This window comes from Lepisosteus oculatus, chromosome 2, assembly GCF_040954835.1.
Source record: "Lepisosteus oculatus isolate fLepOcu1 chromosome 2, fLepOcu1.hap2, whole genome shotgun sequence".
Taxonomy (NCBI): domain Eukaryota; kingdom Metazoa; phylum Chordata; class Actinopteri; order Semionotiformes; family Lepisosteidae; genus Lepisosteus; species Lepisosteus oculatus.
Genome location: NC_090697.1, coordinates 66,471,085 through 66,496,254, shown reverse-complemented (window position 1 = coordinate 66,496,254; position 25,170 = coordinate 66,471,085). Strand labels below are relative to the sequence as shown.

Here is a 25,170-nt window from a genome sequence, read left to right as displayed (position 1 = left end):
TGCACACAAGGAGACCCCTCAGACCCTACTGTATGTAAATTCCCTGTCACTAAAGACATGAGTCTAGTCCAGCTAAGTAAGAATCATTTCCATTAACCCTTTCATGGCTGGCTAATACAAAAATGCTTTCTCTTCAATAGTAGATAGTATACAAGAGGCTATCTTCCTGTCTGGGGATGCTTATGTAAAGTGATGGCCTATCAGGGCTTGGCTTTCCCTGTCACACCAAGCTTCCCTGCCACACTCCAGAAACTACAGGGGCCAAAACACACCACCCACCACACAGCAGCTTACAACATTACCATTCTCAGCTTTATGACTCCAATGTATATTGGTATCTACAGTAGATGTGGCAGGCAGCATGGTGGTGCAGTGATTAGCAGTGCTGGTGCCCTGGGTTCATTTCTGGACCTGGGGTGCTGTCTGGGTGGAGATTGTATGTGTGTTCCTGTGGGTTTCCTATAGGTACTTCAGTTCCTCCCATAGTCCAAAGACATGCTGGTACTGTATGTAATTGGCTTCTGGAAAAATTGGCCCTGGTGTGGGTGTGTGTGTGTGTCCTGTGATGGACTACTGCATCACTCAACTAATTATGTGACTTGTCTAAAGATATTAGTAGACTTACGCACCTCAATTAGTTTACTTTTGCCATGGAAAACGGGTTTAAATGCATTATGCATTTAATTTGTTTTTTTTTTCTTTATATTTTTTTCTGGCATTTACCCAGTACTATTTAATAATGTGTACTGTATATGTCACTCATAAACAGCTAAATAAAATGGGACAGCATAGAAAGGGTGTGAATACAGTACCTGCACATGGCATTCATCATATTGGTTTTCTTGTAGCATTGTTTGTCAGCATGAGCTGTGAGGAAGATAGTTCATAGGTCTACAGGTCCTGTATTAAAAAACATCAGAGGAACAATTTGATTAGGACCTTGATCTGGTGGGTTTACTTCTTGCTAAACTGCTTGCTAACAGTCTTCATTTGGTGATTTACATTATGTGTCAAATGTACAAAAATCTATGAACACTGAAAGGAGATGAAGGCATCTTCGTCTGTTAGGCAGCTTGAACAACATTTTTTCGTCTCTTTGAGAGCTGCAAGTTTAAAAAAATTAAAAATTGTGCTGCAGTACCCTTGTGTTAAACCAATAAATCATGGGTGTTCTGGTAAAGGTTAGGGAACTGAATAAATGGCTGTAATTAAAACAGGTGCAATTACATTGTTATCACTTGAATTATATTATTCTCACATTTTGTTATGCATTACCATTGCTGAAAAGGCTCATCCAAGCTACTTATGTAAAGCAATTGAACTTGGCTGCAATTAATACCTTTCCCTCATGGTGTGGTGAAGAAACTACCTCCCCTGAAGTCCTTTTAAAAGGGAGGCACAGCAACAGCAGAATAAAAACTGAAGTGTTCTTAGTATGACAGCTGTGAGGAAGGTTGCAGGTTCAAATCCCGTGGGGTTTCTGTTGTGTTGTTGATCATGTAACTTTGGCCAACTAAACGCAGCTATATAAATTCTGGCATAATATGTACGGAAGAAAAACAGGTACAGCCATATCCTGGTATACTTTGGAGATGCATTCTAAAAAATTGAACCATATAGCGAATCAAAAAATGACATAGCAATTGTCCCCCATAAGGATTAATGGAAAAGAGGGGGGTTAGGTACTGGGACACAGAAATACAGTCAACACACTGGCATAAAGAATGTTGGTCCATTCATTATTTTCCTTTATTCAGTAGCAGTGTACAAAATGAAAGTTGTTGATGAATGAATGTTTATATTTTTGCTTCACACGATTTGTTTCATGGATAGTTAAAGGCATGACACTATAAATAACAATTTACCCTTCTGATTACATGGCATATTTCTGATTATAGTGTGGTAATTGACATATGTAGTGTGTTCAAGTACTACAGTACCCCATTCCAGTCTGTGCCCACTTACTGACCAAGAGCCCAAACCCGTGAACGCGTGTATCCGTGGCGACCGGTGCTCTGGGCTCTCCAGGCACTGAACTGTTGTTGCTGTTGTCTGCGTTCTCTCCCAGGTTTCCTCGGAGCAGTGGAGACACCAGATGTGCTAGTCCCTGACAATTGACCCCCCAGCACCCCCCTCCCTGACCCCCTCCCTCCCTCCCACCGCAGACTGCCACCGCGCGCCCTCTCCTGACGCCCGCCCCCTGATGGATTGGGACCGCAACGGCCAGCTGGCGGACGGCGACCGACTCACCTGTTGACCCCTGGGGGAGAACACGAGAGACTCCCCACCCTTGAGAAGAAGACAATCCCAAACCGCTGAAGTTTTTTTTTCTTTTAAAAACAACAACAACAACAACTAAAACTCTCACACACACACCCTACCCAAAGGCACCTCTCGTCCCATGGATCAGTGAGAGACGCGGGACCAGGCGAGAAACACGAGCGAAACAACAACACCGCCGCCATCTTGCAGTGGTCAGAGGCAGGGGGTCTGGACCAGCGACTCGTTGAGATCTGCCGCTCGGAAGAACAGGGGGCACAGCTGCCATGGGGGATCTAGCCAACAGCGCAGTGGAGTTTTACCCCAAAAACCAGCGGGGCAGCAGCGCCGGGGCAGGAGGGGGCAGCGATGCCAACCACACGGGGGGGTTTGGCGCAACCCTGGAGGAGCTGAGGACCTTAATGGAACTGCGGGGCGGGGAGGCTTTGCAGAAGATCCAGGACAGTTACGGCGACGTTGGCGGGCTCTGTCGCCGGTTGAAGACCTCCCCCAATGAAGGTAAGCCCCTCCTGACATCAGTCGGTACTTAAGGCTGCAAAAGGCTGATTCAGTCACTTGGATTGGGGTTCCTCGGAGGAGGTAAAACACGTTTTCAGGGATCACGAGCTCAGGCACCGAGTGTGCCTGTGTATGGTTCTAATTGTGATGTCAAAAGGAAAGACATGTCCATTTAGAAAAAAAAAAGCTTTTTCAATTGATCAGTACCCAGTAACGTTTATTGCTTCCATTGGCTGCTACCTAATCAATGCAAAGGTTTGCCTGTGTCATTCTGAGTCCCTCGCAGGAATCAGAATAAGGATGATGAGTAATGTTCTCATATATCCCTAATACATGTGCATCCCTCCTAATTACATTATAGATAGGAGACATAGGTACCGGACAAAGAGCTAAGAAGATCCTACCCTCTGGTGAGAATAATCATGCTGCTGTAATTGCAATCTGCTGTATTCAAGGGTCATTTTGCAAAATGCATTGCGTGGATCAAAATGCCAGATCAAAAAGAGCTTCCCTCCATTTTTCCCCACAACATTTCTGTAAAGGTGTAGCCTTCTGCATGTCAGTTTGTGTCAGGCCATACATTATGCGTGAGGGGGAGCTACCAGTGATTGATTTCTAAGTGATGCTTTGTTTGTTCTCATTACACTGTGCACCCGTGTTATCTCTCCATCATATATACTGTAGTTAACAAGGAGGATCTAAATACACATACACGGGGACAGCCAATTATGTAGAGTGAGACAAAACTTCAGCATTAACCTTCACAAAACACAGGAGGAGGAGAAAGGAGCTGACAAAGGAATAATCTTGATAAACCCCAAAAAACCTGAAATGTTTGAAACAGAACTGATCTTACTTTCACTATACTCCCATAAATGCTCAGTTGGAGCACTGACGTATGGTATTACAATGTACTGAATGAAATAAAAAAATACATTTCATTTTTTGTAATGCTTTTCACCACTACTCAAGAGACTGTGCCTCTTTTGTGACTCCTCAGCCCAACGTCCTGTCTCATGCTTGAATTTCTGAAGCGCAGCAGTCCAGTGAATGATGGAGATGCGCTGTCTCTGCTAGAGCATAGTAGATCAGAAAGAACAGCTTCCTTGATGCATTGAGGCAGGACTGTAAGAAGTCGACTGGAAAGACATATCTACATTTTCCCGATCTGTGAACACTGTTCTTTATTTACCTTTCTTACCACAGCTGAGACAGTATCTTGCTATTCACCAGTCACTGGATGGTCTGTATAATTATGCACCATTCTTGAAAAGTGTTCATCACATCACATCAAATACTTAACTGATTTTCGCATTCTAAAATAACAGAACCGTTGAATATACAGTAGGAGTTGAGTGCTCCAATGTCATTGGTGAAGAACGTCTATTACATGTATATATGGCAGTGCTGCTGAAACTCTAGACCTCCATTCCTCTTAACTAGATAAGCAACTGATGCTGAACACAAGTCAATGGATTCAAAGATACTGTACAAGGTTAAAGTCTTGCTTGGAGCCTGATTTTAGCCATTTCTTCTTTTAATTGATATCCGTTTCCGCAAAGCTAACTACCTGTCTTTTCTTCACTGCATGGTTCTGGGTATGGAGTCATAAGACCCTAATTCTAAAGACCAAAGTGTGCTCCAAGGACTCAAGCTCCTGTTCTGGGTGGTACACACAGGAACCAGTGGGTTCTTTAACCTGTCAGATAGAATGGGTCCCCCATCCCTTTGTGATACAAAAACCTCCAAGTGTCCCCATACATTCTTTTTTTTTGGATGGGGGAGGGGGGGTTCCTTTCCTCAGGATCATACTGAAATTAGCAGTGTTACACTTTCTGGCCCCTTGGCCTTGTTGCTTGCGCTTCTGTATGAAACGGTGCGCTCCAAACTCCAATCCATTGTTTCCTACCTCCAGGTGGATTAAAAAAACAAAATCTCCCGGATTAATGAGAGGATTTTTTCCCACCCTCCCTCTCTCTTGGTGTACGGAGAAAGAGGACGGGCCGTGGATTACTAAAATCCACAGATTTCTCTGCTAAGCTGATTGCGCTGCAGCGAGTGGGCACTCTCCGTCTCTTGCGATCACGCTCTGTCTCAGTGCACGGCTGCGGTGAACTGGTCTGGGGCTGGTCAGGGCTGTCATTTCCTGCACCAGGCTTTGCAGGGCTGCTGGAGAAGCCACGCTCCCCTCGAGATTCCCGGAGGAGGACAAGAGGGGTCGTGCAGTGCGAGAAACAAAGGAGACGGGAATCCGAAGATGGTTTTCCCGTGACTGATGAGCACAGCCGTCTGCTTTTTCTGTTCCCCGTGTTATTTGTAAGGAATTGTTAAGGAATCTGGACTTCTGCCCGCACGCCGAATTATGACTTTTCCAACAGCAGAATGTTCTCTGTAGTTCACCATACATAAGGACGGCAGCGTTTCCTGTTTGTTTTCAAGGTCCTTCCTTGGTTACATAGAAGAGCAACAGGTGTAAGAATGTAAAATTACTTTATTGATTTTTTTTCCCGATATGTTTCCAAATATCTCCGTGCTAATCTGGGCGAGCGAGGATTTATTGTCCGTGAGCAGATCTAGGAAAGCAAACTGTATTGCGAAACCCTGATTGCGCATGATGCTGTGCATGAAAAGGAGATGAAAGAAATCTCTCTAAAATGGTCTGCCATTGGGACTTCAGTGAAACGGATCCCTCGCCTTAAACAATTTAAAAATTCTGATCCGTTTTATTAGCCCGTGGACATAGAGTAATGTACTAATGGTCTGCAGTGACAGCTCACGCTCCGTCAGATAATTAAATGTACTGTAGGGAATAAGCAGTGTGTGTTCTGGGCACTAAAATGTGCACTAGCTATAAATGCGAAAGTTTAATCAACAATATGGCAGATGATAAACAATTTTCAAAAAGCTTTAAAAGTTGTTGAAAGACATTTAAGTTATATAGTTACTTGTACATGTGTGGTGAAGCAAACCGTCAACTTTAACTTTTAACTTTTCCCAGAGAGCACTACAGGAAGCTAAAACCTATCCTGAAAGCACAGGGTGTCAGGCAGGTCTGAAAGCACATGACTGCTTTCATTTGGATGGGACAGCAGTTGTGGTGCCACAGAGAAAGACGAATTAGAATAGCCCATCTCTGAGTAGTAGGAGGAATCCGGAGTGTGTGGAGAAAACCCACACAAACTTGGGGAGAACATGCAAACTCCACACAGACAGACGGACAAGGCTGGATTGGAACCTATGAGCTGTGAGGCAGTCCTGCCGTGCTAACAGCTACTGTATATCACTACGTCACCCTAGAGAAAACATCTCATATTTAAAAAAACAACTGTAAATGTGTAATAGTTCCATTCCAAAATTCTGTGTTTTCTGCAGTGCATATAAATTAGACAGGCTCTAATTAGATCCTGCCACATTTCAATTCTTGTGGGACATCTCAGAGCTGCAGAACATATTGAAAGAGTTGCCTATATTCTTCTGCATTTCTCTCTTATCAGTTTCCCTCTGGAGTTTGGACTGGCCCGTTTTTGTCTCTGTGCTACAGGACATGTCTGATGTACTGTACTTTATTGTGCAGTTGTTTGCGTTTTGCTTCATCGCAAACATGGGCCTAAAAATAGCCACACAATAAAAAGTTACTTTGATGCTTGATTGAAGCCCTGCGTTCTATTTTTAAAAACAGTCTGGCTTAAAATTGTCACTGAAATTCACTCAGAGTGTACCTGCACAGAATAAGAATCTGTCAAAGCCTCCTTCGAGAGATGTGCACTCATTATTTTTCATTAGAAGCACTAACTTAAAAAAATATCTTTCATAACTGAATACCACCCATATTGTCCTTACTGTCCTTCAAAAGCAGACTCTGGAATGGTGCTTTAAGTTTCTCTTGTCATTACATCTATATATTACGGTTCAAATTATAAGTGTTACTTCATCATTTATCTGTGTATACTGTATGCACTGTACTGTTTGTACAAAGATATATAATCATGTCATCTCTTCTAAAATTGTGCATATATCATTCATTTTCCTTTTAAAAAACAAATTATAATTTCACAAATTGGCTAACGTGCTAAGAAGGAACAATTTCTTGGTTCCAAAAACATAGCTCCTTATCGATCTCTTTCTAATTCACAATACTACAAAATGCAGAAAACCCAGTGCTGTTACCAAAGACATACAAGTATATCCATAATTCTTCCTCTATCCCACAATTCTTGTAGTCAACTAAATGAAATGGCAAAGGTCACGGAAACAAACAGAGAGCAGCAGCCTCTGATGTTTCAGGTCTGTAAAACACAGTCTCACACATTCAGTTTTCTTAAAACACAGACTGAAATTTATGTCATAGGTTTTTGTTTGCTTAAAATATTTGGACTTCCCTACAATCTAGAGTATTTCTCTTCACATTTTGGTGAAGAACAATTATTTCTCCATTTTAACCCACCGATACATACAGTAGGCACTGCATTGCGTTACTCAATGATTCTTATTAATCCTTGTACATTGGCTGGCAGAAAATTCTCACTGGAGACTATAAAGTGATAAACTGAAATAAAAGTTCTTCCTAACAGTTTGTTATCCCTGTTTGGAGGATTGGCTACCAATCTCTGTCTCTTTAATTCTTTGACATAGTTCATGTTTTACAGACAGAATTATTCTAAAAATTTGAAAGATAAATTTGGGTTTTGGCTATGATGTAAGTTTGTCATTCCTCACTATAGTGAAGGATGTAAGAATACTGTATAAGAACGGATACAAAGAGGGGTGCCTATTCAGTCCATCCAGTCTGTTTGGTACCTGGTTGCAGTTTGAAATATTAACTTCGCACAAAGTGCCGTCTCTTGGGCCATAAGGGCTCTAATAAAAATTGCTTACAGTTATATAGCGCTTTTCTGGACACTCCACTCAAAGCGCTTTACAGGTAATGGGGACTCCCCTCCACCACCACCACCAATGTGCAGCATCTGCCTGGATGATGCGACGGCAGCCATAGTGTGCCAGAACGCTCACCACACGTCAGCTATCAGTGGGGAGGAGAGCAGAGTAATGAAGCCAATTCATAGAGAGGGATTATTAGGAGGCCATGATTGGTAAGGGCCAATGGGAAATTAGGGATTTTTAATGACCACAGAGAGTCAGGACCTCTGTTTTACATCTCACCCGAAGGACGGCGCCTGTTTACAGTATAGTTTCCCCATTGCTATACTGGGGCATTAGGACCCACATGGACCGCAGGGTGAGCGCCCCTTGCTAGCCTCACTAACACCTCTTCCAGCAGCAACCTTAGTTTTTCCCAGGAGCTCTCCCATCCAGGTACTGACCAGGCTCACACCTGCTTAGCTTCAGATGGCTGCCAGTTGTGAGTTCCAGGGTGATATGGCTGCTAAAGCACATAAGGATGTGCTTTAATTCATTCAGCAACATCATGTGCTAGTGGGTGATGTCACTTCTGGGGCAGCACAGTGGTGAAGTGGTTAGAATTGCTTCCTTACAGCACTGGGGCCCTGGGTTCAATTCTGGACCTGGCGTGTTCTCTGTGTGGTGTTTGCATGTTCTGCCCATGTTTGTGTGGCTCTCCTCCCAGAATCCAAAAACATACAGGCAGGCTAATTGGCTTCTGGGAAAATCCCTCTTGTTGTGTGTGTGTGTATACAGTATTTTATTGTCTGTGTGTCTGTCCTATGATGGACTGGCAGCTTGTCCAGAGTATATCCCATTCTGCTCCCATTGCTCGTCGGGGTAGGTTCTGGCTCCACCACGCCCCCTGAAGCAGCTAGAAATGATTTGGGTGGAAGATGGTGTCCATGTTAACCCAGGCTGGAGCGCAGCATTAAAGGTTGCAGGTTTGATGCAGAGCTTGTTGAGTGATCCATGTGGTGTTGAGTATTATTGCTCAGAAAGATACAAAAATCATACTCGGTTTTGCAGCAACACCAGCCAGGGCACAGGTCTTAAAATGTCAGAACTGAGCTGTGCTGTGAGGTTTCCGTTGACAGCAGTAAACTGGCTCTTAAACCTTGGCTAAAACTTTAAGGTTTCTTCTACATTACACATGATCATTTTCAGGCAAGATACTGAATCAGAATTCACGAGAAAGCAAGATGTTTGCCAAAACCCAAGTCACTTTCATCCATGTAGAAGTGGAAACCGCAGTTATTTGCAGCCTCTCAGCATTGGGTCATGATGTTATCACAGTACGGGCACTTGCTGCGTTGCAGCAGACCTGAATTGTCTGGTCTAATCAGCCTTATGAGTCATCCATGACACCAGATTGTACTAGCAGTCATTGTTCTTGCTGCATGGAAGTAATCCCTTAGGTGGTCCTACTTTGGTTATCGCAGCCAAGCCTGATCACGGGAGCTTGCTGTCACTTGGCCGTGTATCTGGAGTGTAGTTCATGGGGAATGGTGGACACTGAACACTTCAGCGACTTCACTAGCTAGCTGCTAGTTCCTGCCAACAACTTTCCCAGAACTCCTCACAGTTCTCGTTACCTCATGAGTCATGATGTCTTTGTGCTGCAGTTAAAACCCTTTGACCTTTGCACACCTTCAAACCTGTGCTCCATTGAAAGCGTGCATTTCTTACCATGCGTGTAGTAGTCAGACTTTGTCACCCCTGGTTTTTGATAATAATAATAATAATAATAATAATAATAATAATAATGTTGCTGTATTAGCCCTATACAGCTTCTTGCATTAGGAATTAATCTTTTCACATACCCCAGCTTGCGCTCCATGAGACACAGACAGGGAGAGAAGCTTGAGGCCAGAGTACAGGGTCAGCCATTGTACAGCACCCCTAGAGCAGTTGGGGTTAAGGGCCTTGCTCAGGGGCCCAACGGAGTAGGATTCCTCTACCAGCTGCAGGATTTGAACCGGCAACCTTCCAGTCACAGGTACAGGCACAGATCCTTAGCCACAGAGCCAATGCTCCGCCCTGTTGGGGGGGGATTGGGAGGTAGTGGCATATCACCCATGCCTAACTAGGTGGGAATCAATAATTAAGGCAAGCGGAAAGACAAGTTAGAGACTGAACAGGAAAAAAAAGCATCTGAGACTTTCTTTCAGACGACACAAGCAATAGGATGTGAACCAGGTAAGATGTGAAAATGTCAGACATCCTTTGGATAGTAGCTTGAGCTACTTTCGGGGTTAACAAGTTGAAAGCTTTTGTATATAATGATCTAACGAAGCAGAAAAGCAAAATATATTTGTTCTGGCTTAACATGTGTCTCCACAAAATTTGGTTTAAATATCCAGAACCACAAGTGTTGGTTCATACAGTATATCATATATCTTATATCATATAAGATATATATTATATGATATATGATATATATTATATGATATATGATATATATTATATGATATAATATCATATAATATTGAACAATGTATTGTCTGATGCTTTTAGATAAAATAACTTAGATTTGCACCTGCAAGGTATTTTACAAGACAAATTCAGGGGACGTACTTTGCTCAACACCAGCAGTGTCTCCTCGATTTGAAACCCATAGTCTTCTAGCTGCACGTTTAGAGCCCCTAGCCACTACTCCACAGTCGGCAAAAACCTGGAATTGGATCAAACTGCAATGCAGTCAGAGTCCCGGCTGTTCCCTTGCACTCTGCATTGTGCACAAACAGGAAAGACGTCCCCTCCATAAGACAACAAAATCCTCTCCAGATCCTACTGGGTTTTCTGTTGATTTACTTCACTCATGCCAGTCTCTCACTGCCACCTTCCCACTAACAGAAGCTTTCCTCTTGTAGTTGCTAGGCTACAAAAACCTTCAGTGTTTTCTTGTGGGCGTTTGATGGAGATGCCCCCCCCCCCTCCCATTCTCATTAAGTGCATGTTTATAACTGATGGCTGATTTGTTTTTTCTTTTCGGTTTCAAAGACAACTGTGTTTGATGGGTTCTGAAACAGCAAATCCAAATGTGCCCTTAATCAGTGACATTATATGGATGCATCGCCCTTTATAGCTGTATTTAAGACTGGGGGCTTAACTATTTCAGCTCTGCAGCACTCTTTGAAACATGACGAAACTTTCTTTTTGGCATTACTGAATTTTCTCCCTCGTTCCCTCTCGGCTTGGTCCTTTACATCAGTTTTCCTAAAATACAGAAAAGCTATGGAATGGAGAATGGGAGAGGATTGCAGGGCCTGAGACAGGAGCTGAGTCAGGAGGCTGATAGCCATGAAATGGCATGCAGAGGCATGGCCATAAAACTGGACCATTCCACTATACAATCAATCAAGGGATTCTGCTGTGTTACAGCAGGGCTATGCAGAACCATGCTTCTATCACAATTTTATTACTAAAACATGGTGTGCAAAACATGGGCACAACTTAGACAGCCTTGTGTCATTCTCAAACAGCAAATATGTGCAACTTATTTGGCATGACAAACTAAAAACCTAGGAATGCCCTAGGAATGCCAACGAGCACGTTGATCATTAAGGATTCCCACCGCTGTGCTATCATCCTAATACACAGTACCAATTATTAGCCAGAGTGCTGACGATTAGCATTTTACTCAATTAAAGCATTACAGAGCAGTGGCAGGCTAGAGCAAAGGAATTCATCACTTTTTATACCCCATGCTTGTCACATCTAAATTAGCATTTGTGTTCTCCAAAAAAGGAAAATCGCAGCAAAACTGCTGCAGCATGTACAAATTATATCTTTAATGAGCAGGGAGATGTTCTCATCTGTTGGAGGCTGTCTGCACTTAGCAGTGAGGAAAGAAAGACTGTAGGTTATGCTCTTGCAAAGGTTCTTGCAAAGCTTCAGTACAGAACACTGTAGATGTATGCTGCATCTTTAGACAAAACAATTAGTTTGCAGGTGCTTTTTAAAAAACGAATCTGAATGCCAGCTCACAGGGGTGATTCTTGTCACTATCAGAAACACATGAACCTTGATCATGAAAAAGCTGCCGCCCCAGTTTTAGACAAGACCCCTAGATAAATCAAACTGATCTCGTCTTAAAATCACACTGCACAGACAAGATCAAATTAGTCAGATATAAGGAGTTTCCATTTGAAAAAAGTGTAGCCTTTACAGGTAGACCAGGAAGTTAAAGAGGAGGTTTAAAAATTAGTGTATCCTTCAGAAGCTGACCATGGATTTGAAGAAGTGGTGAATATCACCTCCCTTTTTTGTTACATTGCTGCTTTAGGTCAGTCTCCCCCAAAAGATTTTAGCTCAGAAGTTCTTCTACTCTGAAAATTAATAACAACAAATGAACTACAAAGTTTAATGACTGTTTATTGATTTAGCAAGATTGGTTTTTCCACCCTGATTAAATCTGACATGCAGATTTATTTCTTCAAACAACCAAAATAGTTCGCTCCTGGTGGGGACTTCATTGACTAGCTGTGTCAGCCATGATCAATGCTTGTGACTGACTGACTATCCGAATATCACAAACCTCTTTTCTGGTAGACCAATGCTGATTGGTGTTGGGCGTACAGTACCTGTCCTCCGAAGAGATGCAGAATGTGAACTGTTCTACCCGAACTTGGAGTGAGCAAAATCCTAAATGCTTAGGATTCAAGTTTCAGAAAAAAAAAATATTTTAACTACATTTACCAGAACACTTCACTGCTTGTTTGTACTCTGTGTACAGCTGATTTGATTACAGTATGAGAACATCATAAACTTTGTGGATACTTTTACTCTATTATGAGTCTTTACCATGCCATTTTTACTACAAATTATCCACATGTCTATAATAGTGAATCCAGCAAAAAACATGAATCTCTGTTAAACAGCCTGAGATTAAGCTACATACTGTACAGAATTTTATATAAGTCTAGCAAATATTGAGTGATTGGCTGAATGATTGAAGTAGCATCTCAAATTCATCAATGCACCTTGGGTCTGCTGCATTGGACCCATTTTTAAGGTTAAAACCAATGAGTGTATTCAGAGTAGTGTCTTTTAATACACGCTGAAGCCTATTGGTAAAAGCATGGTGTACCCACTGACCTATCACACCACCTCACTGCCACACCTTTCCCCTTGGGTAGCTAAGGAAAACAAGGAGGCAGCTAATTAGAAATTGTCTCTTTAAATTGCTTAAATAGCTTACTAGCGAGAGAGTGCATGGTACCAAGTGAACCATCTGCCTCTTTCTTCAAAACACACCCAAGAGATGCGCCGGCTGAGAAGGTCAATCCAATCAACAGTTTCACTGAATTGTCCTTGGTTTTTTTTGTTCGTTGAAAGGGGGAAGAACGGTAGCGCACAGCTGATCTTGGCTTGGTCAGTGCTCTGACCGCAGCAGTGTGACCATACACGTCTCAGCCATGGATGGGTGAGAGAGAATGACAAGTGTTTAGGAAGTGATAGGAGCATAGCCATCGGTTCTGTACCATTTAGCTCAGGTATAATTTCATTCTTTAGTCAGCGGAATTTCAAAGGTCCCAGTTGAATTTCAAAGCCTGCGTGGCCCATTTTTTGGGATATCTGCAAAAAAAAAAAAAGCGAGACCTGGATTCTTGTTCTTGCGGGTCCTTTTGAAGGCGTTCCAAATAGCGGTGCTGTAACCCAGTTTAAGGGGACAGATCCTCTTTATTTTGGGGACTTCAACAACTTTCGGAAGTGGTTTTAATTCACCTCCAGCCTCACATAATAGCTCTAATTTGTTACTTTTTATCGAGACAAAAGTCACTTTTTTAAATCTCTGAGGATTTAATCCGCTGCCGGTAAAAAATATATATTAGATATGAAGAACTGTGACACCTGCAGGACTGGGCCAATCACACCTGGAGATTCCTGGGTTTGTGGAAGAGAACAAAAATACAGTAAGAGACAAATGCTCTGTTTGATCATAATGTGCATGATTTGTGGTGCAAGCCAGCACGAGGCTCAATACATAATGGGCATCAGTTGGATAATGGATGGATAATGACATTGTTGATAAACAGACAAACTAGACCATGCCAGGTCAGGTTCAGATGAGGAAAGCAAAGTGCACAGGATGACGTTCTTGCCACCCCATCGCCTCCCCATCCCTCTCCTCCTAGAACATTTGTAGTGCCTTTATTTCTGGCAGGTCAGTTAATACCATGTCATGCAGCTGAATGTATCTTTGCATAAGAGCATAAGGAATTTTCCAAACAAGAAGAGGCCTTTCGGTTGTTAATAGTTAACTGATCCAAGGATCTCATCCAGCCATTTCTTGAAAGATGCCAGGATAGTGGCTTTGCAATATGGCAGGGAAGCTTGTTGACTAATACCACCATCCCTTATGTAAAGATGTGCCTCCTGTTCTCAGTTTTAAATCCACCTTCACATAGTTTCTGCTTGTGCCTTCCACTTCATGTTTCACTACTCATTCTGAAAATATAATAGTGAAATAAGAATATATGCATTTTCTAGATTATATTTAATCTAGATGGATATGTTAATCACATTTCGGAGGAAAATATTACATAGGGCAATAGAAGAGACGTCTTGAAGGGTCTTGAGCTAAAGGGGACTTTTTTTTTCCAGAACCTGGTAGTAAGCTACCTCAGATAAGCTCCAAGTCCTCCTTCCCACCTTGTGCTGAAATAGAATGATCAGTGGTTCTGCTTCGTTTGGTAAGGGCTGTGTAACAGGAAAATGAATACTGCGGGCGAGTCTGCAGTGACACAGAGAGGGAGGGAGAGAGAGAGAGAGGGAGATAGCTCACTTAGCCTGCTTGCCGCATTGTCAAGGACACACCAAGGGGAAAATCTGAACAGGAGGCTGAGACTGGAGGAGACAGTGTGAGAGGGTGAGAGTGCTGAAGAAAGAGGATTCTGAAGCAGGGAGCCTTTAGCACTCAGTCACCTCCCCGTGTGCTCACTTTGCACCACTGTCAGCATTTACTGGTCCTATTTAACCCTTAGTTTTTCTATATACATCTCACGCAGGCTCTGTACTGTAAGAGTCAGAGTGCTGTGATTGTTCTATCAGGTGAGTTCTTTAGCCTGTCCTGGAGTGCTTCAGAATTTGAAAAAGGTGGCATCTGTCTCCTGACCTTACTGTATTTCTGTCTTTCCTGTTTGTTCGCTGTGCGCTTCCCTTTCTCTTCCCTTCTTTGACTGCCATTTAGCAACACTGGCTAACAATCACAGCACAAAAAGGATCTTCTGAAAGGCCAAGCGTCTATTCTGTGGAAACAAAATAATCTAACGTGTGAATCTGGAAGTTCGCGCATTGGTTTTTACATCGTGCTTCTCTCTTGCAAATCTTTGTCTTCCAACTCACCAACGCGAACGGGTTTTACTAGAACATTTCTGTCCATTTTGTAAGCTACAGGCAGCTTGCCACTGCTGAGAGCACAAGTGAAACCCTCTCAATTTCCCGACATCATTGCAGCTCTATGCTAGATTGTAATTGTCATGAGGCAGACTGATTTGCTGTTTTCAAATGTGCAAGCTAGTAAACACCTTTTAAGCTAAAAGAAAATACTTTTGAAGCACAAAAGCACAAATGCTTAAAAGTATCCCACATACTCTACATATGTCACTATGGAAATTCATACTTTACATACAGTACATTGTGTCCACATACAGTACATCCGTAGTCCATACATGTACAGGTAGTATAGTATATAGTGCACATATGCAGTACATCCATAGTGCGCACATACAATACATAGTTCAGGTGGGTAGCTGCGTCAGCATGCGTAGGCTGCAAAGGAACAAGTAATAGGTTTATTCCATGCTGAAAAAGGAATTACCTATTACTTGTTCCTTAACAGTACATAGTGCCAACATACAGTACATCCTGCATACATGTACAGGTAGTATAGTACATAGTGCACACATACAGTATATTCATAGTGCACACATGCAGTATATCCATAGCGCACACATACACATACAGTACATAGTCCACACATACAGTACATAGTGCACACATACACTACATCCATAGTGCACACATACAGTACTTCAATAGTGCACACATACAGTATATCCATAGTGCACACATTCAGTACATAATGTACACATACACTACATCCATAGTGCTTATGTACAGTACATCCATAGTGCATGGGTGCATATTTGTTAAATTTCTCAGTCAGTTATTCCTAATCATTTTGTTTTTAGTTTAATATGTACAAAATACAGTACATTTCCTCTACAAAACTAATTGTCAAAGAACAAAATATTTACATGTATTATAAGAAGCAGACCGCAAGGAAACGTTCAGGCAGAAGCTAATTAGTGTCACACAAATGCTTTGAAGTCCTTCGAAGGGAATTAAGGTCTTTAGCCAGTCTGACTGGTGAGGCACTAATATTATTCTTCCACTTTACTTCCTTCTTACCAGATTTGTGTGCTTTTTTTGTGTAGTTTTGACACAGACCCAGTTTGTGCAACATAATCTCGGACAACGCAGACACTAATTTCCATTCTACACTTCCTGCCTCAGTCTGAACACAGTCATCTTTGCGACATGATGGTGTTTATCCCTGGTTAAAGATAGTTAAAGAATCTTTTTTTTTAAAAACTTCGGCGCATTTGTCGGGAATCGGGTTGGCCAGGCCAGAGTGCCATTGTATGTCGTAAAATCATAGCCAGTAACTGGATGCTAATGTTTAAGCCTTTTTCTCTTTTTCTTTTTTTCCAGTTATTTCTAATTTGATTTTAAATTTCTGGCAGTCAGAAATTGTCTTTCAATGGAAATTTATTGGCTGATGAAATCAAATAGCTTGTTCTTAACATGAACAACATGAGAGAAGCAATTCATCACCTCTTACAGGATACTCAACTAACAAATGAAGTAGAAATCAGTGAAATAATAATAAAATAAGATGTTTCGGTTCCAGATTGGTACCGGTGTCTTCAGCTTTGTCCTGTAAGCCTCGTACTTGAATTAGTTTAAATCTCTGAAGCAGCAGTATTTGAGCATACATGTTTATCATTTAATGAAAAACCTACTTTGATGTTAAAGCTAGATAAACTTAAAAGATGTGGAGGGTGGATTCCCTGTTTTTATTGTCACCATTAATCTTTCATTCATGGTCACGTACCTCAGACTTGGAATAAAGCCAGTTTTCTCTGGTTTATGCACTTTACTTTCCTTGACATTTGCAATAAGTCAGTCAATCTACTTTACAGAATACCTGTAGGAAAACTGTAATGATACAGTAATGATGGAGAAGTCAAACCTAAGCCTAAGGAGCTGGAAACATTAATGGTATTATAAGGGTCCTGTTTGGATGTAGGGATTAGGGTCTGAGTTTGGGTTAAGGATGGAATATGTATTAATTTAATGTAGTATGTGCTATAGCCCCTGATCCCTTTAGGATTCATTCACGGTCTCTGAGGGACCCCCCAACACTAGCCACACAACAATTCTTCAGGAAGCAGTCAACTCCACTATGTCAAAAGGCCGGGCCTCCTGTCACAGGACTGTCCTACTCTTCTCATGTTCCAGGGGAGTGACATCATATTCTGAGACGGGGTCAGTGCCATTCAATTACTAATCAGAAGGTGTTCTTTTGTCTGTAAAGGAGGCTAGCCAAAACAAAAGTAACAGCAAATCCAATTAGTGGAACTTGATTTGTAACGTTCCTGGAATTCAATGTGAGCACAAAATTCTCAGAATATCAACTTGCTGACAGTGGAGTTTTTCAATCATAAGTTTGGGCCCATATTCATACATATTTTTACTTTAATTACAGTACACTCAAATGCGTAATGTCCTGCTAAGTGAAACGATACACTTAAGGTTTCACTACCATAGGTATTATGGCAACGATGGTTCTGTAATTTGATTTGTTGTTCAGATACTACTGAAGCTGACTTCAACTCCAAACTCAAAATTAATTTGTCTCAAAGCAGAACCCGAAAAATAAACCCTAATTTGCCAGTAACTGGGCTCCTCCCAAGATTTGTCTCATTCTTGTCCCAGTTGGAAACACACGTGTAAATGAATAAAAGTCTGAGATTCTCTATGCATCTGCTTGCATTTGAAATTTCTGTCAGACTACAACCAGCCAAAGGAGCCTTTGCAAAAATGAACATGAAATCAGATGGTGAAGGCCCAATTTGTGTGAGTTAATTAAAACATCACTTTTTTGATGAGAACATATCAAAACATGTATTGTCAAAAAGTGTTTTTTCAGTGCTGATGTATACTTTTTTTGGTCCGTGGGGGGGCTTTCTGATGGATTAGGTAAAATTCTAAAAATAGGCTACATTTGCAAAGAGAAAAAATGACTATCATAGAAAAAAATATATTCTCCGGGGAATTCTGGGAAAATAAAACTGAAATCACTGCAAGCATGCAAACAGAAATTGATGTTTTGAAACGATTCAGCTGCAAACTTTAAAGATACACTCTTAGAATCCTTAATGTTACAACAAGAATTAGTGAAATCATATTGACATTGAGAGATTAGATGAATAATTATAATTAAATGAAAGAATATGTGATCTCCTTAAGTTGCCAAAAAATACCTCTTTTATCATATTGTCCCATGAATATATTTATGAAAACTAGCTCTTGTCCCTACATTTCCTACATTTTTTCTGCAGTTTTTTTCATTATTTGCTGATACAAAACAATTTAAATATGAGAACTGTTTTTAGGTGCAATTCAAATACATTTATACTGGAGTGAAAACTGAATTAATGTTGCACATCCTTTGGAATTGTAATGGATTTTAATTAATTTAATTAAGTTTTATAATAGAACCCACAAAACTGATTTGCGTCAAGGTTTCTTAACAGTTACCCTTCAAACCTAAACTACTGCAATGGCACCAATTAAAACAAATGATTCTTGATTCATCAGTAAGTAAACAGAATTAGAAGAAATGGGAACCAATAAGCTTTTCTTTTGAATACTTTGTTACTATGACAACTACAAACATTAGCACAAGCCAGAGAGACAAGCACTAGGAAAGATATGAACTGTTTCAAATCCATTTTTATTCCTGTTTTTCCTGTCTGTGTTTCATTTGTCCTAGATTTCCAAGCTGAGTGGTTCTCAGAATTAAAACATTGGTTTCATCTCTGTTGTGATTAGCTTACAAATGCTTGGGATGTTTTAAAATGAGGTAAGGTTACAGCTGTATTACATTTTTTTTGTCCAAGGTGCCATTGTTCCATATTAGATCATCTCCATAGTCATAGACATAGATTTGTTTGAGTTTTCCATTTAAATCTAAATACATTTCACACTTGTTGAAATCTTCTTAATGTAGAGTGTAAATCAGGTAGATGAAAGACTACAGAAGATGTTCAGCTTGGGTTGAATTTATGCAAATATGGTCTGATGGATTCAGCACTTAGCCAGCATGAAATTGTGCCAAATTGACGAGACACGTAGGCCAGAGCTTTCACTTCAGCACATACCACAAAACCAAATAACGGATTCGGACACGTAAATTCTCTTTGGCCCAATGGGAGCAAAATTATGTGATCATCGGTGTCACTTCTTATTAAATTCAGAGCTTTTGAAAAAACAAGTCACACGTTGTTCATTTTCTGTGGCTCCGTCCTTAACGATCATTGCAAAACCGGTGGGGGCCTGAAGTCTTTGCCAGGCCTTTTTTTCCCCCAGAATTCCACTTGAACATTTTTCAAATGGACAGATATCAGTTGAAACAGAAAGGAATGCCTTTAGGATAGGATATAATTCCTCTCTTTTCCTTTATTTTGGACAATTCAATGATAATGTAAAACAGTACATTTGTTACAAGGGTCTTGCTCACAAAAGGTTCTTATGTGATAAAGTGCTGCTTATCCAGTGATACACCTGTGGATAACATGCACCTTATTGCATGAAACTCTTGTGAGAACAAGAGCTGTGTTTTAATAGTATTATATGTCTGTGGGAGTATACGTTTTGCTGCTGGATAATGTTTATTTGCTGAACAGAACTCCTGAGACAATACTGAAGCTGTTTAGTAAGATCAAATCATCTACGTTTTCTGATGAAACCAAGTGTCAGTTCTTTGCTAGCAAGTGGAATACAATTCAATCTTCCACTATACACTCTTACGAATGAGGCTACAGTATGTGTGATTTGCAGTTTCTTGGAAGACTCTTTCTCTGTATCTTTGATTGATATGGAACAACAGCTAATAGACAATGTCTGACAACACTCATAGTATCATCACATACTATTATTAAGGTCTTTTCAAGAGGTTCCTTTCCATTTTAATAAGCAGTTTAAAATTTGTTAAAGGGGAAACTTCAGTGAAGTAAACTGTTTGGGGAAGAAATTTAGAAAAAGTTACACACCCCCATCATGTCCCATGATATTACTCCCCGGAGCAGGGTAATGCCCAGCTGTATAAATGGGTGCTCTCCAGGCTGCCATTGTAAAAAGGAACTTGACCTCAGGTGGCACATCTAGATAAAGAATCAATCTTAGATATTTCATTTAGAAACATTGCATACTGTACATAGTGCAGTGTTCAGAAAAATATGTGAAACTAGAATCTGATTTTTTTTTGTTGAATAGATGTTGACAGGACCTATTGATGTGGGCTACCCAAATATATTCCTCTGAGTTCTGACTCTGTAGGAGTCCCCAATGACATGGATGACTGAATTACTAAGAGATGTCCTCATTCTTCTTTGGAGAACATTAGGATCGCTAGGAAATGAACCTTTCTGTGGAGTGAGATAGATTTCAAAGCAGCATTTATGTTGCTTATCTTTGGAAAGCATTTGACTCTGGGCTCCCTTGACAGGATTAGAGTGGGTTTGAGTTACTGTTTGTGCTGTAGACCAGAGGATTACTCTATCTAAGGCATATTCCTCCCCTACCAAACCTTAATGAGATGTAATGAACCTTTTGGATTAGAAGATCCCTTGGTAAGCATTGAGCCAATCAAAGAGCCTCCTCAAGTGAACATGAGTAGGAACCACTCATACCTGTATGTGGGTCTTGAGCACAGCTGAATGGATTCAATGTTATTGCCTTGCTTCATCAGCAGGGAGCCAGAGCCTGCTCTGGTTGGGTTTTGTGCAGTTAAGCAAGTCAGTGTCTGATCAATACACGAGTATAAGTCCTTGAAAATGAATGCCTGGCTAACCATTAATAAAGATATATTTTACTCAGAGCAGAAAAACTGAGGCTCAAGTATGGCCATGGTACTGTAGGTGGAGTGCTGTTGTCAGACGACAGAAAATGAGATCTTTCATATGGATTGGATTTTTAAAGGTGCAGTAATGTCTTTAATGGTGAACAGGGAACACGATGTGTGATTAGAACTTCACAATTTAGTTTAGTTTCATCCTGCTCTTGTAGAGTACTGTATTGTGGTTGGTGCAATAGTAATCCTGCTCAGTTTGAGAGGAACCACACTTTCAGACATTTGGTGTCTGTGCCTGGTGAAGAAGCCAGTGGTGCAAAACTGCCATCTGTGGGATTATGACTGAACGCCTCCATGTCAGAATCCCACCTAAAAGGTGTATGAAGGCCTGGGTGATGTTAATTACTTCAAATTCCAATTATACGTTATGCATGATTTGTTCTGTCCGCTCAGTTAAATAGGCATGTTAAATACAAATTGCAGTAAATATGCGTTTTAAAGAGCATGATGGATCGTATTCTCTAAATGTGTTTGTAACTATTTTTCTCAGTTACTGTAGGTTTGAAAGTAAGTGTCTTTCGTGGAGATACTATTTGTTTGAGGTAGTCGGCTGTCCAGGATTTCACCCAGCTCCTTCTGTCTGTCAGGACCATGCTTCTGATTACCTGGGGCTGGGCTGTCCCCATCTCTCTGCTAACCCACTTAGCTGGTGTGTGCAGAACATGCCAGGGATGCGCTTTTCCAAGATCACTTCCACACGGATCTCATGTTGTGCTTGCCCTCACGTTCATGCAACAGCGACTGATTCATAGAGCAGGAGCGAATCTGGGTTTTTGGTGCCTTCATATTTAAGATCACAGATCTTCCACGCCACACTTTGTCTGTGTGAATCTGGGTTATGTTATTGGCCAGCTGGTAGCACCGAGTTCCCAGAGGGCAGTCAGTTCAAATGGAATTGGGTGAGTGGGGTTTCTGGAGGTTGCAGTGAAAAAGGGAGCACTGTACTGTAGCAGTACTTCTGCAGAAAGCTGCACCAGGCCCTGATGTTGTTTGATCTTTGCTGTTTACACTGTAGGCATGCAAATTAAAAAGAAGCAGAAACGTGGAAGAAATGCATGTTTCCGAGAACACATGCATGGGGCCTAGAGCCCTGCTTTTTTAATATCAGGTTGATTAGAAGTTAGCTCACAGCAAAACATTCATACAGAAAATAATTGCAGTGATTACAAAATGAAAAACAAAGCTACTGTTTTAGTAAAGAAAGGATGGCCATTGTTTTTTTTATATTTTGAGGAATTGTTTATTTTGCATGTGTTCTTGCAAACCCAATTCTTGTGAGATGTGCTATCTCAAATAGACTCTGAAGTGGGATGAAATAATAAGTGATCAGAATGGTAGAAATAAGGTAGGATTAGGAGAAAAGCACCCCCGGCCAATCATACTTATTGCCCTATCTGTAGGAACAAATAAATTATAAAGCTTTACTAAACTTTGCCTGTCAGGATTCTGTCCATGTATGGAAAAATGGTCGACATGAAAGGATGCTCTTTTGTTAAGAAATGTTTATATTAAAGCAGAGATCAATTGACTTTATTTAGAAACACATATTCTACAGTTTAAAACAGGATTTAGTATTTCTCTACGGGGCCTCTATTTGGCGTGGTGATGATATGTATTTGAAATGGTGTTTTTTTATTTCTCCACAATCAAACACACACGTGATGAGCATCCTTTGTTCTGATCCCCACTGGCAGAGCACTATGTAGCATGACCCATCTGTGACCTGAGGTGCTCTGCAGTGCTTTCATGATCAGCACCAAACAGGTGTGCAGCGCTATACTTGTATTCACATTGCAGCTCAGTGGGTGACGTAGTTACACACTCCACTGTTCTTTTTGTCCGCACGCCACAAGCTGTGGCTAACAATACAAAAGAGCCACATCTGTTGTACTGCTGGTTTAAAGCACTGCTTGGAATTAGGATTGTTTGTCGCACAACCCAGAAGTGAATGTGAAAGCAGTGTCATTTTCACGCTAAACAAAACCACGCGCCTCAGGTCAGGTGGAGACTGACAATGCTTTGCCGTCTGGCCGTGGTCTTGTCAAAGCTCTGGGTTGGTGGAGAATCTTCAGAAGCCGCCAATGACATTCTGGGGTTGAGTTCTAGTGGTAAAGACCCAGCTAAGGGAGCAGCAGGCTAGGCCAACTTACAGCGTATCCCGGAATATCACAGCTGCCGTCTCAGAAGCTGATCCTGTGTGTGTGTGTGTATGTGTGTGTGTGTGTGCGTGCTGTACTTTCAGCCTACTCCCTCATGAATGATAAATGGGAGTGGGGAGCTGAAGTATGGATGTGAAACTGCAGATTTGTGCCTCTTTCCCCTCAGCTTGCTGCAATGCAGCCCTCACCTGCTTCTCTTCCCTTCAGAGCTGTAAGTTACCAGCGAGCCTTCTGAGCGCCCAGAACACTCCGTCCTAGTACCCCCCCCCGGCTCCTCTCTCTCAAGCTGCTGCTGCGGCTGTCCGCGAGCCTGCCTGACAGTCGCCCCCTTGTGACGAGGGACCGGTGTGCCTCCAGCTTCCACCTCCACTTAACACAGCGGCTTGAAACCGAGACCAAAAGAAAGGCTCCAAGCAATCGAAACAGACAAAGATTCAGCCATCCATTTTCTAACAGCCACAGTAAATGTCAATTAAATTGAAATAGGACAAACACTTCACTTTACCTAGTTCATGGTTGCAAAGCATCTGGAGCCTATCCTGGCAAGCAATGGGTACAAGGCAGGGTACACCCTGGACAGGATGCCAGTTCATCCTAGGCACTCATACACAGAACCACCAGGGTCAGTTTTCCCCAGAAGACAACCCAGAGCACCCGGAGGAAACTCCCATGAACACAGGGAGAACATGCAAACTCCACACAGATAGCACCCCAGGAATTGAACCCAGGACCCCAACATTACGAGGCAGCAATGCTAACCACTGCCTCACTGGTGCCACCCACAGATGATGATGGCTTTTTTTTCTTCCCTTTTGGCATAACACGGAAGGAATCAGCAAGCAGGAACATAAATTGCAAAATGTCGATCTGGAAGAAAAGGGGAATCCAGTTTCACACTTCCATCTGCGGGTAGCCATCATACCACTGTGGTGTCTCATGCCCCCCTCAGTGCCTACTACTTCTGCTCACCAAGCGCTGTTTTCATAATCATCTCAATTGTAACTATTTGTGGTTGGCCCAGCACTGTTGTGATGTATTCCTCATATCATTGTTGTAGTCAATTTGCTGAGCTGCTTCTTTTATATAGATTTGTTACCCAGGCGCCCCCAGGTTCTCATTGTATTTGACATTCCCTTGCAGCTGATCTCTGAGTGAGTGACTTAGCGGTGCACATATAATAAAGATATTCCCAGATCGGTACTCACTTCCTCTTTCAATTTTACCTACATTTTTCTGCTTGTATAACCTAACATGGATCTACTGAAGATATATCTATATGTTGTTTTCTTTTTGTGGGGGGGGGGGGGGGTTATACGAGAACGATCTCCTGGGACCAAGTTTCAAAACCCCTTTTTATACCTTCCTGTTGCCTTCTTTGATTCAGTCACTCATCCTTCTGCTATAAGTAACCACTTAGTCCAATACAGGGTCTCTGTCAGCTGGAGCTAGAGATCATTCAGATCACACAGCATTCTCAGTGCAGTTTTGCGCAATCAGGGAGAAACACATTATTTTTGCCAGTATTGCTAAAAAGCTATGACAAGGTTAAAGTGGAGCAGTTAAAAAGGAGAATCTAAAGGCATCTCTGTTCCCTGCACTGTACCCTTGAGCTCTTCAGCATGCATGTGTGAAGAAATCCTTTCCTCCCTTGCCAAGTGAATCACTTTCTTTCATTCCTTCCCACAGAGCTGATTACTTAATGCAGATTCTTGCAGCTGCTCTTCAGCTTTTGAGTGTTTACAACTTCAGTGTCATCCTAAGCCCTCGCCAAAGAGCTCAATAGGAATAACGCAATAATGGTTTGGATGCATCTCGCAGGATGGCTTTTACACAGGCTCGCCCTTTCCCCTCTGCTGGCTTGAGAGCGTTTTACCATGCTTGTGTGCTGTGCTGCCACTTGACCTGGCACTCTGGTCTTTTGGAACATGCGTTAAGTCGGCGGTTCTGTGGCCGAAAAGGGAACAGGAGCCATGTCTCCGCGCGAGCGTTGGTGTGGGTGTGTGCCAAAAGCGTGGTGTGGCGGCTTGTTCGCTGAGCGTGCCGTCTTAATGAGGTCTTCTCAAAGAGCTCTCGGCAAACAGCTGGCGCACTGGGGCCGAAATGCCTCCAAGCTGGTCTGGTGTTTGA

General features: G+C 41.8%; 1 protein-coding gene across 6 annotated transcripts in view; it reads left to right on the top strand.

Annotated features, from left to right (window-relative positions):
* Positions 1-25,170, top strand: part of atp2b3b (ATPase plasma membrane Ca2+ transporting 3b) — a 135,112-nt gene that overhangs the window by 40,911 nt on the left and 69,031 nt on the right. For all 6 annotated transcript variants that reach the window (XM_015342800.2, XM_015342792.2, XM_015342810.2 and 3 more), the window contains exon 2: positions 2,069-2,778. In XM_015342800.2, coding sequence (XP_015198286.1) covers positions 2,547-2,778 — 232 coding nt within the window. In that variant the 5' untranslated portion in view covers positions 2,069-2,546. The remainder of the gene's footprint in view (positions 1-2,068; positions 2,779-25,170) is intronic.